At 47.2% G+C, this 13427-nt stretch overlaps 1 protein-coding gene across 2 annotated transcripts in view; it reads right to left on the reverse strand.

Moving 5' to 3' along the window:
* Nucleotides 1-1650: 1650 nt before the first annotated feature.
* The window catches only part of LOC142584041 (sterol O-acyltransferase 1), a 57917-nt gene continuing 46140 nt past the window's right edge, over nt 1651-13427 (reverse strand). For both annotated transcript variants that reach the window (XM_075694261.1, XM_075694260.1), the window contains exons 11-14: nt 12123-12221; nt 6501-6633; nt 3624-3766; nt 1651-2029 (exon numbers count right to left, since the gene is read on the reverse strand). In XM_075694261.1, coding sequence (XP_075550376.1) covers nt 1916-2029; nt 3624-3766; nt 6501-6633; nt 12123-12221 — 489 coding nt within the window. In that variant the 3' untranslated portion in view covers nt 1651-1915. The remainder of the gene's footprint in view (nt 2030-3623; nt 3767-6500; nt 6634-12122; nt 12222-13427) is intronic.

Consider the following 13427-nt stretch of genomic DNA (forward strand, 5'->3'; position numbering starts at 1 on the left):
CTGCACTGCCTCATTTGTGGGTTTACCATGGGCTCCCAAAGCAAACCGGCCTACCGACCATTAACTTCCAACCTCCACAAGATATCCGATATCCGAGGCAGAGAATGACATTTGCGAACGTTAGCGCTGGCACCACTACTCCTTTCCAGATTCCATACATCACCTCATATTGTTGTCCCATAGTGCTCTGTGTTTCATTATTACAGCATTCCGCTTCCCCTTTATTTTCAGATTCTCTCGGTGGGTGCTTGAGTAAGTCCTTCCTTCGTTAATGTATACGCTGAGGTATTTATATTGATTGACTATGGGTATAACTTGCTGTTGAGTTGACACCACGTAATTGCTCGTATCTTCATTAACGATCATAATTCCCGATTTCTCTGCGCCAAACTTGAAGCCTAGATTTGCGCCTGCATTGCAACAAATGTTCACAAGTGTCTGTAGATCTATCTTATTGACCGCTATTAGCACCATGTCGTCCGCATACATCGGTCCAGGGAGCTTCTGTTGCATCATTTGTCTATCACGCATGTAGTTTAAGTCAAACGCTAATTCGCTGTTTTCCAGTAGTCTTTCTATGCCCTTAACATAAAGTGTGAACAACGAGACGGAGGACATCCTTATTTCAGTCCTTAGTGAATTCCCAGCTTTTCATTACCTTTTCGACCTTCTGCATAAACTTGTACTTGGTTGTCTCTATATATTGCCCTGCAGTGGGCGTAACCAGGCTGATGATGATGATGATGATGATGATATATTTCGCTCAGCAGGTCCACGAAATCGTCCTCTTTTCCTTCGTGCTTAAGAATATCCCGTATAACTTCCCTATATACGTAGTCATAGGCTCTTTTAATATCTGGAGATGCTATCGACAAAGGTCTATCCTGAGCTACTGAAATCTCTATGCGCCGAGTTAATATAAACATATCCTCGAAGCGCGTCTGCCTGGCCTGAACACATTCTGCAGTTGCCCTAATACATAATTTTTCTCCGTCCACTTCGGCAGTTCCAATCTGATGGCTTGCATTGCCATTCTATATAGCACCGACCATACTGTAAGTGGCCTGTGCGAGCTCGTCCCATCTTTATTACTTTTGTCTTTGTTGACGAGATTCGCCTTGCTTTCACGCCATGCAACTGGAATTTTCTTCGTTTTAATCACTTGCTTTAGGGCACTAGTCAGCAGTGGCTTGCTCTTTCGACCGAGTTTTTTTTGTTAGCTGTGCTGCGATTTCATCGGTCCTGCTTTTTCCTTCAATTGACAGCAGCGCCGTGCCGCGGAACTACCGGCAGATGAGGCCGGGCCGGTCCAAGAAAGGTCCACCGCTGGGAATGGATATGTTAACGTCGCATTTACTGCCATAATCTGGCCAAAAAAAAAAAGGGGGGGGGGGCAAGACTGATTCGCCCTCGTGCGAAAGTTTCGAATATTCGCACACCAATAAAATACGTGTGCTACCCATCATTCGCATGCTGGCCACAGCACCATGCTTGCAGTTTCTGTGTAAGCACTAGCGCCACATTTGCTTCTGTTATTTTTGTTGGAAACTATGCTTATCAACCACTGAATTCCTCTGTTTTGTGCTCACAGTGTCATCGAAACAGAACCCGACGCTCTAGGACACAACACACGCAAACAAGAGGGAAAAAGATTGTTTGGAATACTTTATTCGAACACAGCAGTGCGTAGGTGTACAAATACGACTTCAACAAGCGCGGCTGTGTACAAGCACGTTATTAAAATATGTCACGAAAATAACTCAGTTGCCCCGTAAAATTGTCGTTCACACTTGATCCGGAGAGTATGCTACATATTTACACGGTTCAGGCAACTTGGCGGCCAGAACTGGAAATGTACACACAGTGATCGCACGTCCGTGTCTCGGCGCGTTGACCCTCCTACGCATGGCGCACGTCACGTCAACGAGGGCTTCTGCTTGTAGAAGGACGACGAGAACCAGCTGGAGTGGCTGAAGGAATTGCAGGACCACGAGAAGGACCGCGGGATGAAGAAGTCCGCCAGGGCGCTCTGCGTCAGAGATTGCAGTAATGTCGATGCGCTCAGTGTTTCGGGTATATAAACACTTGTCCAGAGAAAGACGCAAACAAAACGCGCCCATAACGCTCACGAGCATGGACAATCAAAGCTAATAAATTTCTATGTTTGACGCGTTTATTTCGAAGGAAAGTATAAGGAGCTTTGTCTGCGTCGCATGGGGCCACATACGTACGCTACGTGGCCAAAACGCGGGCGTTCCAATGTAGTCCCGGCACGTGCAATTAAAATGGCTGCAAGCATTACTCGGTGCAAGTTCTCTCGCATACTCGAAGGAGGGCGCACTGATAGGAGGCGATGAGTAGCAATGGACTCGGTTGATCCAGTAAAGCGATCGACAACGCTGTGACGCAGTTTTAGACCAGGCGGTGGGCATCGTTCCGAAACATCGCAATGAAAAGCATTGCGTTTAGATGGCGGATTAGTGGCAAACGCCCTTTCCGCTAACCTGCCAACTAAACACAATGCCGTGTGTGCCCGAAGCGAGCACGAGAGAATATACAGCTGCATTTAGGTGACGGACCCACGAACTCAAATGTTGCGAGCGTGGACCACGCCAAGCTGCTTTCCTGTACCCGCTGGAGGCGCGACTGCACTGCTTACGCAAAGCTGGCAGCGTTTTAGGTCGGTAATACCATCTTTTCAGAGACATGCCGGCGAGTTATGTAACATAGTTGCTGGAGCAGTGCCTGGTCGGAGGTTTCTCGGACTTGTAGGGAAGCCACGTTGGTGAAACGGCAATTACTGCCAGCCAGACACCAAGGGCGAAAGACTGACGTATGCACAAGACGCTTGTGCTGTATAGACACCTTGTGTTTCCAGAAGGGTCCGCTATAGCCCTCAAGGAAGCGCTTCAATTATTGATTTCCTAGGACTAGGCGGTCGGCTGCTGTCCCCCGTGCAGGTGCTACTAGAACGTCGTCCCATAACTCGCCGGCCTGTGAGAACACCTTTGACTGCATGGCGCCCTCCGCGAACGTGCACGCATTCTCTTCGTCTCTTTTCTCTGATCTTTCTATTCACATTTTTCTTTCCACCAGCGTAAGGTGGCCAACCGGACAATTTTCTGGTTAACACCCGTGCCTTCTCCCTTTCTTTTCTTCTCTGCATTCCTACGAGACTGTTTACTGAATGTGTAGTCTTGTACCTGTTGCTACAGTACATCACCACACAAGAATTCAGTGTTATGGGGCCCACGTGCTTTCTACAGGAGGCGACCCGTGTAAGTATTTAGCCACATGGAAGTTCACAGTGCGTCGAACACGGGCTCGCCGGAATACCACCCTCATGAGCAGGAGCCTCGAACAAGCGCTTCGCTTCCGAGTGCAGCAGTGTCTGTTACAGTGAAAGTGCCTGATTACTACTACACGCACGCTGAATAGAAGGACAGACAGAAAAGGCGTCAGGATGAGTCCATGTAGCACCGTGTCTCAGACTTTTCCGCGCGCTTTGCACTCAAGTCGACCGGAATACAACTATCCCAAGTTGCTGTGCTCGTAGATTACACCCTATGCAGGTCCGCGCGCAAGCTGACTCAAGCGATCGCGCAGACACGACTTGTACGTACCTTGGATGTGGGGCAGTTGATCCTGGAGTAGAATTCGACTGTGTAGAAGATGAGTATCAGGCCCCATCCGGCAATCAGCGTGATCCACAGGAACACGTTCCAGAAGCGCGCCGTCTTCTTTTTCGTCGCAAACATAAGCGCCACTGGAAAGGAAAGCATGGGCAAACGATGGTCGTCATGGCTGAGCATCGGCAGACAGCGCGTCCACGCCATTCAGGGGCGTAGCCAGAGGGGGGGGGGGGGAGAGGGGTCTTATGGGCATCCAGCCCCCTCTCCAAAATTTTTTCGCGCTGTCATGCACCACCAACAAAACAACCCCCGGCGCCGGAAATCCTTCTGGATTTTGTCTAGAATGCCTTTTTCACGCTCGAAAAGACGTTTCGGTGCGAACATCGCGAACTCGGGCTGGATTTAGTGGCAACGCCCATGCACCTGGAGTCACATAACGCGAGGAGCCCCATCCGAGCACAAAGTTTCAAGGGCGTTTCGATGACGAGCGGGCTCGCCGCGGCATCTCGAGGAGGCCGCGGAATCTACGGAGCGCATGGATTTCAATTCCGAAACTTTATGGGTATAAGGTTCCCATAAACTATTGATGTGAAAGGTGCATTGGCATTTCGAAAGTTGTGCTTTAGATTTTCAATTGCGGAACTTTGGCGTCAAATGTTTATAAAAGCATTAATCCCACAAAGGTGCCTTGAATTTTCTAAAGTCGTACATCGGACCATACAACGAGACAAGCCAGATCAACACACTATCAGACAGTTGACAAAGCACGCATCGAGGTACGATGAGACGAAGCGTTGTGGTGGTTCATTTGTGCAGTCATGTCAGAGAAAAGAATATCGACACTTTTTTCGAGTGCGCCAAAGCATCCATGTAAAGACGATAAAGCCAGGAAAGGTAATTACGTTCTTATTTATTTTTTCTACTTTGACTTTTATTCGCGAGGACACATTGAGCCTGTTCAATTTTTTGTTCTCGCTACCCGCGGGTGGCCAGAACCAGCCAGAGAGCGCGCGTTTTTCTAGTGTTGCCCCGACCACCACGCGGCGCACTTCAATGCGCGTTCGCTTTTTTTTTATTTTTTTGCCGTGTGGATTTTGGTCTGGCAGAGCTTTGGACGCTTTTTGGCTAGCAGACGAGAAAAAGAAAACGGCCGCTCGCCGCCATCACTGCGGGGACTCGGCGGATTGCAACGCGCTCGCTTGAGGGCATCACCTTCACTTCGATGTTATCGAATCCTTCCCGGAAAGGATTGTCTCGCCGGTGTAGGATACCGAGCGGTATACGTATGACTCTCTGTGGATGAAGCATCTCACGTTTTCTTTGATATTCCTTCGGTAGCCACATTAGGCGCCCAAAGTAAGCATTCGATTATGGCTAATCCTTGGTGTGTGTGTTTTTTTTTTCATCTCGGTGCCCCCGCCCCACACACACACATACAAAAGACATTGTTGCGGAGCAGCGAATTGTCGCATGGTGAAAGTTCGATTTTGTTACTTCTTTTGCGAAAAGTAATGGGCCACGGGACTCTTCAGCTGCCGGATACTCTTATTATATTATTGCGATAGCAATTATACGGACACTCCAGGCGCATTCTTGCCGTAGCAGTCGCCGTAATGTTCCGTATGAAGTCCAAGGGCGATAACATCGTCGCCGCGCGCCGCATGTTGTATGTGCGAGTGAAAGCGTGGGGGGGGGGGGGAGGAAATGGGCGAGCCGACGATGGTGGCCCAGTCTTGTGTGCGCAAGGGAGAACAGCGGGGAGGAAGCGCGGGGGATTGAAGGGAACAGTGGGGCGGGCCTTAGGATTCTGTGATCTGTGAATCTGATTGTGCAACATATTTATTAGCCTTGTTTGACGCATTATATACAATGACTTTTGCTTAGATATTATTCAAGACTTATACGTATATTTAAATATCTTGTTGCGAGCTTTTGTGTATATACATGCAGTGAACTTTGTTTCCAGTTACACTTTCTTGTCCTTTATGAAGCTGTATCTTCGCAGCTTGTATATTCCATTTTATCTTCGCATCTTTAATGTATATTTGGCAGAACTCCTGCTTTTTCTATGTGCTGCCTGTTGTGCCTATCATTTCGGTAAAATTACTCAATACACGACCGGTGACAGCTGCGCCTGCGCAATACACTGGAACGAAGGACAGCGTCATTGAGATTTTTCCCTGGCCGTTGCATATGTACAAAAATGTAAACAAGGTTCTTGAATGACAAAGTTTAGTTAAAATATTTGTCCTCAACTAGTTCATTTCGTGGCCTTTATGTTTTGCACATCAGCGGCGTGCACTGCTTTGCTGGTTTTGAACTGATATACTTCTGAAAGTTCATGTGATATTTTCTTCACTTATTAAATAGACAAAAACATGGAAGCATTGATACGAGTTATTTCTGGCACAAATTTTGGGACATACGAGTATACTCTTATGAAAAAAAAAACATTTTACTTGCCTCGAGAGTGCGTAGCGTTCAAGAATTCGTTTGCAGCATCTTTGACAATGCAGTTACTATTCATGTATTTGATCCCTCGACAAATTCTATAAGGATGAGGCCGAGCTGCAACGTGCTCTTTATGCTATTTGCCAAAGGGCATAAAGCATATACAAAAGCAGCCATTCACCGTACCTCGCATAGTTAATTATTGATATTAAAGCTGATAAACTGATGTCACAATACCTCCCCCACCGGCCATTTTTTTTTTCAGATAGCATTTTTGTCGGATTACGGGCGGCTGGGAACTGCACTGTGTCCACACAGTCGTGAAATCACGGGAAAGGTCACCGACGAGAAAGGTCCCGTGCTCTCCAGCGTGGTAGGCACACTTTCTCGCATGGCAAGCGCGGCGAGTATATTTACCTCCGATGGTGCCGTACACGACCAGGACGACGGGAAAGAAGAATCGGTAGCTGAGTGCCAGAATGTATTCGTGAACCAGGGCGGACAGGAAGAAAACAACCAGCATGGCCAGTTTCTTGTTATAGTTGAAGGCCTGCGAACAGAAGAGGGCGCCCGGCCGTGAACTTCGATGTTCTTAAGGAGTGCACTTTAACGCTTCGTTGAGCACACCGTGCACACGGGCGATCAATATTCAGCGCCGTGTGTTGTTAAAACGAAGCAGGTCACTGGCCAAGGTCAAAATAGAAATAAAATGACACTTCGGGACCCGTACGGATCCCTTGTTCACAATGGATTGTCGGCTATGCACAAACTTCTTAAATAGCGTTGAGCACGTGACGCAAAGTTCGGGAGTATACACGTGGTTTAGAGGGCCAGATGATCTACTGATTTTGCCATTTGTCGTTTGAATTATTAACGATTCGAAATTGAGCCTCGTTGTCAAGTTCTGTGGCCACGATACGCATGTTGTCCCAGTCTATCTCGTGACCCGCCTTCTCGGCATGCTCTGCGAGGGCATTTGTCATTGTGCGGCCTTTGGCGACATCATTCTTGTGCGTCTTGAGACACCTGCAGCAATGCCCGCTTTCGCCAATATACACAGATTCGTAATCGGAGCATGGCATATTGTATACCACGCCAGGAAAACGTGCCCGAGGGAGAAAATCCCTCACGTTCAGCAAGTCGCCTTTAAGCCTGTTTGCTGGCACATGCGCGATTTGTACAGACTGAAGCGCGCTGCTGTCCCGTATATTCAAGGTGTGAGCGAAGCCCTAGCTCGTGTTTTTAAGAAACGCGGTGTACAAATCACGCATGTGGCGACGTCATCTCAGGTGGTGAGATGACGTTGATAAGCCGCCAGACCTTTAGTCAAACTCCTGGTTGATCCTCGATAAAACGCGCACCGTCACAGAGCCTGAGACATGTGCAACATGACGCAAGATACGGCGCGATTTCAGCATATGACAAAATGGTTGTGCACTACAGGCAGTCCATCTCCGCGCCAATCACCGATTGCCCCGGTATGAATATCCTGTCGGTTAAGAAAATTCACAGCCAAATATTTGACCACAGTAAGGGTTCATTCTGGCCAGATGCGAATCAAGTTAACGCTTTCCGTGCCAAGGACGAGTCCCGACTCTACCGAGTGCCACAGACTATAGTGGTGGTCATTTAATCGTTTTGGTGTGAATTCTGCTCTATTAAATGGCACCAGCTTCCTAGAAACATTTTTTTTAAGGGCGCTGTTGACAGAAACAAGGCGGAGGTTGAGAACTCCACAAGCAGTTCGTCGCGGCTATTCTCTCAACCCCCTCCATTTATTTTCGTGCAAATGGGAAACGAATAAAAGTTTGATTTGTTTTGATTTGAAGTCTGGCTCCCCTGCGTTTTAACAACTGCGCAGAATGAGGCGGCTACGGCGACGACGGTGACCTTTTTTTTCCTATGCCGAAATCTTGGTGGTTTTGGACGTTTCTTCGTTTCAAGTAAACAATTAAATATGCAAAACTCTGGCGAGGAGTGTTCGGAGCTTCAACTTAGCACTGACGATTGCGAGGAAGATTTAAAGCCTCTGGCCACTTCTCCCGCGTGGACGCAACAAAAACGATTTGGCGCCGACGCCTCAGCGATGTCTTTGCCCAGAAGTCAAGCATGCGACGCGTTAGTGCTGGTACGGTGTGGCAAAGAAATATCGCACTTCCTATAGACTTTCTGTGACTTTGCCTATCTGCAACTTATAAACATGAAAAAAGAATAGTTCACAAAATAGTGACAGAAAATAACTGAGCTGCTGATATTGCAATAACGAAATCTGTTCACAATAAATCAGTAAAAAAAAGATAAAAGAAAACTTTGGTTGCTTTCTGAAAGAAAAAAAGTTGGCATGTCTATGGTTAAGTTATCGGGTATAACGCCCAGAAGCAACTGTGAGAGACGCTGCAGTAGGCAAAAGGTCGGGGGTTCAGGATTCGCGACATACCGAATCCTCGTCGATTTTACATTAACGCACATAAATTACGGGTGGGTTTTTGGTCTGTGTTCTCCAAAGACGGCACGGCGCCTTCGACGAAAATTTTGGCTCGCCACTTCCGGGCAATAGCCTAAATGAGAAGGGAGTGCGCATCAAGACTACTATGCTGTAGTCGAGCACGCGTAATTTCTAGTTTTACCGTTGCTGTCTACTGGTATCGGAGACGAGACTGGTCGCAAAATTTTTCCTCGTTCCCGCGCACCTCAACATGTATTCTTACCACTATAAGACCTTCCAGGATTCGTTTTTAACAGCGGAATGCCTGGATTTTTCCCGACGCGACACCGGGCATTTGCGTCTTCTTTTGTACTCCCGCTGTTAGGTGGAAATAGACCCCAACGAGAAGTAAACAAATGTAACGGGGACATGATTTGGCAGCGCTGGTGAAATCAAGTGAGCAGACAGACCGTCGAGACCAGACGTCGTGACACTGGCGGTGCTTTGAATCCTCAGTTTCGTAGGTTCTGCGGAATGCAATGCCCACTCGCTGTATTTACTTTTGAGCGTGGGTGCAAGGCTTGGAGAAGGGTTTCAACTACTCTTGCAGGATGTTGTGCTCATTTCATATAGTGGACGCACGTTCTTGTTTAGCGATCAAGTTGGCTCAGAAGACGTTCTCCACCGGGAGACGACAATGATGACAGGTGTGTCAGCGACGAACACGACGAGGACTACGCATGCAGATTTCAAGACACGACGTCTCCAATAATCGGCACGACTAGCGAGGACAAGCAAGACGACGACTGCAGTCGCTTCGAACACGTGCCGTCGTCAGCAGGAAAAAAATGGAGTGAACTAAGACATCCCACATTAAGCATTGCGAGGCGCCGCAGGGGCAAGAATCTACCTGCGAGTGAGAGAGTGAAGACTCCGATCGAGCATTGCATACATTGTGAATCGGCACGGCGGTCTACAGCGTGTCCCAGCTAACTTTAGCCAGAGTTTTAAAAAATAGGCGAATGCCACGTAGCTGGACAGAACCAAGGCAATGTTGTTTGCCGTCGCTTGGAGATACTCAAACTATTTTGTTTCCCATTCCGCCGAATTAGGTCATTAGTCTTAGTCAACTTCTCAAATTATAGAGCCACAGGAAGAAGCTCCCGATACAGGTTTTTGTTGCTCAATACATGTTACATAATAGTATTTTTCCGAGCGCGAAAGAAGCCCGTGAATGCACGCAAAGTGCCTCGAGCGGCCGATCGCGTGGCAATTTTGCTTGCATTTGCGGGCTGCTCTCACGCTTGGAACAACACATTTATGTAGCACGTATTGAGCATCAAAAAGCTGCATCAATAGTTTTCCATGTCGCTCTACAATTTTCTCATCGACACTTTTCATCTAATTATAATATTTGAGAAGTTAATTAATTAGAACGAATGATCTAATTAGGCGGAATGCAAAATTAATTTGAGTATGTCCAAGCGACGGCTAACAACATTACCTTGGTTCTGTCCAGATACGTGGCATTTGCATATATTTAATGTTTGACTCAATTTACGTGGGACACCCTGTATAAGAGAAAAACAGCACTGCTCCAAAGCAGAGCGGCAGACTCATCGTCCATGAAAACGTTCCTAATGGCGAAGAAGGACCTCATGAAGTCAGTTCTAACTTGGGCGTAAGGCAGAGGTGCCAATTGCCTAATTTGTAGACAGCAAGCGGTTTTTATGTGCTCCAAGTGGCAATGTCCATTTCTGCCTCAATAAACACAACTCCAATTTCTAGCAGCACTTGAGCCAGCAAGACCGAATTCATGAGTTTTCTTAACGAATGCCCAGTGTCGCGAATTAGATGCGTACCAATTTTGAGAAACACAACAGCGCAATGAAGTTTTACCCCACAGCTTTTGTTCGAGTACAAAATAAATCGGGTACCAAGGAATTAACTTGCACGGAATGCTCGGTACAAGCGTTTTTGCATTTCGCTCCTATCGGAATGCGCTGCCGTCGGGTATTCGAACCCGTGACCCGTGTGTTGTGCAGCAGTCAATTAACAGTGGCCCTTCGTTTCAACGTGCTTTCACGAGAGTCAATGCCATAAACCGTGCGATATGCCGAGCGAAGCGACCCACGAGCCGTTAATGCATTTCACATAAAACACAACTACAACGACGATGAGCAATAATGCATGCGCAGGTGCCAACCGCACTCGAGTAATAAGCAAAACGAATTATTTGGAAGACGCTTAAGCTTCGCCTTTAAGAGTGGAATGCGATAGCATTCAAAGATCCCTGACTGCTTCTCACACTTCCCGGCAACTGGAGCATATGTAATGTTTACCGGGAAACGCTGGCCGCTAACGATATGCACGAATGCGGGCTTTGTGGTAGAAACACGGCCTTTTGCGTGGGCCGCGATGGAAGGAAGGATGGATGGATGCTATGAGCGTCCCCTTTGGAACGGGGTGGTGGGTTGCGACACCAAGCTCTTCTTAATATATTGCCTAATGGCCTACATATGTTAAAGAAAAAAAGGAAAAAAAAACCCACGATGAATTCCTATAACCAAGCTTTCTGAACCCCTATCGCGAACTTTGCTTTTTCATGCCTCTGTTATTTGTCGTTTCCCTACTTCCACCAATCTTCCAATCGCCGCTTACTAATCTCTACTGCGGACATGTTTACTTTCCCCCTGCTCTCGCTGAATCCAAGGGTTTCAAGAGTGCCAGTGATTCCTAAATCGACTGCTGGGCAGATATCTTCACATTCTAATAAAACACGCTCCATCGTTTCCCTAGCTTTACCGTAGCAAGTACATGCTTCTTCCTTCTCATATCTCGCTTTATAGGTTAAGGCATCCCAGATCTCACTTCGAAAAGTAATGAGCTTCCCTTTGAGCTATCATAAATTGTTTCTTTCCCGATTTCGTTTTTTTTCCTCTCAAGTAGTCCTCTTAAGTAGTAGAGCGCCAGCTGGAGGTATACATTGCAAGGAACCGGGCGCGCCGCTCCATGGCCCCCGAGACACCCACGCGCCGGCGTGCGCAAATGGCGGACGCCGAGGTCGGTCCGTGAATTGTGGAAACGCTGCAAAAGGGGTTTCTTTTAGCTTTCGCGTAACAGAATTATGTTTTTTCGTATGGTCAAATTACAATCCGAGAGCTATCTCATGTCTGTAGGTTGTGTGTATGTCGTAGTTTACGATGTTTCCACGTATTTTAGCTTGAGAAATTCAGTTTCGTAAATTCCTTGCGTCACGTGGATAGCCTGGGTATGGGTGGTTCGTAAATATTTTTGCCGAAACGACGTCCGACGCCGGATTTTCTGCGACACGAGCTCCTTAACTCTTTCGCGTTAAAAAAAAGCTTGTTTCAGGCGCGGACGCAAGAGTTGCTCATTTCTGGTTTCTGTGTGTGAGTGCGTCTTATACACTCGCATTACCGCATGGTTTGCCGTAGCCGAAACTTTGTTGTACTTGTACTCGAAGATACGATTGCTGAATACACGGTCCTGCCGATAGCAGAACGGCCTTTGCCATCAGGGCCTATAAGACAAACAAAATGCTCGTTGCCAATCGGATAACACAGAAAAGACTAAAGTGGCCAGACACAAACCTTGTAGGCATCACGGTAGACGTAATTGAAGAGCCAGTCGTGGACGACCAAGTTCCAAGACCGGTAGTAGTCCGCATAAGTAGTGCTATTCCACCAGTCCTGCGAACGTGACGAAAGAAAATACATAAGGCTTGCGCAGAAATAGAAAGAAACAACAATCACGTGACGACTTAATGCCGAACAGGAGTGAAGTAACCTGCAAGTATCCCAGCTTCTAGGTCAATTGTGCCATACCTGCCAACCCTCCCGAATTTTACGAACCTGGGCCCTTTCTACAATTTCACGAATGCTGCATCAAGTTTTACGACAAATAATTTCTGTTCACGAAAACGCTTAATTGGCCTTCGCACATTCCAATGGAAGTCTTCCGATGCTGAAAGGAGGCCAGGAGGCACTTGCTTTGAGCAAGTTTATACAAACAAGTCACCTAAAGCAGGCGAAATCAGCTACAAATTGGCAAAGTCACTTATCTAAAAACAACGTTTCCCTTGTCCGTCTCTGCTGTTCCAAGTCTGCTGCTTCTTTTCTGCGTCTAAAGATAACTGATCGTTAATAGAGTGCGTATGTATACCTCAAAAGGCGCGTCTTCAGAGCAAGCTTTGTTGAGAAAGAACGAAAAAAAAAATTGTGCAACCTTGAAAGTGCAAAACTTCAATGGGACACATGAGTCGCTGACGTCAGCGCAATTCTACAACGATGCATGACTACTGTAAGCAGAATACTAGCCATTATCTTATTTAACCCGTTGAGGAAATTTGACCTCAACTCGTCATGAGTGATGGTCACTTTCTAGCTTATGACGTAGGTGGTAAACATTCTATAATTCGACTTTTCATTTCATTACATTTACCACAATTTTTGCAGACATATTCCTATGTTCTAAGCACGTTAACCATATCACACCAAAAAAACATCACGATAGTCGTAAACACCACGCGAAAGCAGATGCCTGGGAAATACTACGTGATAATGAACTGTCACTGCGCGCTGAGCTGTTGTCTATATAAGCCGATGGACGAGGCTAGTTCAAGTTTCCGCCCTCGACACCAGCGACGATGCCTCCCCTAGCGGGCAGATTCAAAGGTCGAGGGTCGCCTGCGGCCCCGTCCGAGAGCAACTGCGCGCCCGTTTGTGTTGGAACGCGTGTCACTGGTGTCAGACATAAGTTGATGCCTTGATGGACAGCGCAACAAAAATTTGGCAGCCACAACTCCACCTGAGCGCTACGTAATGCGAAGCGTTGTTGTTTGGTATAGTGGAAGGGCACTCACTAACCATGGGGATTTGTGGAAGCGATATGTACAC

The sequence above is a fragment of the Dermacentor variabilis genome, chromosome 1, assembly GCF_050947875.1.
Source record: "Dermacentor variabilis isolate Ectoservices chromosome 1, ASM5094787v1, whole genome shotgun sequence".
Lineage (NCBI taxonomy): Eukaryota > Metazoa > Arthropoda > Arachnida > Ixodida > Ixodidae > Dermacentor > Dermacentor variabilis.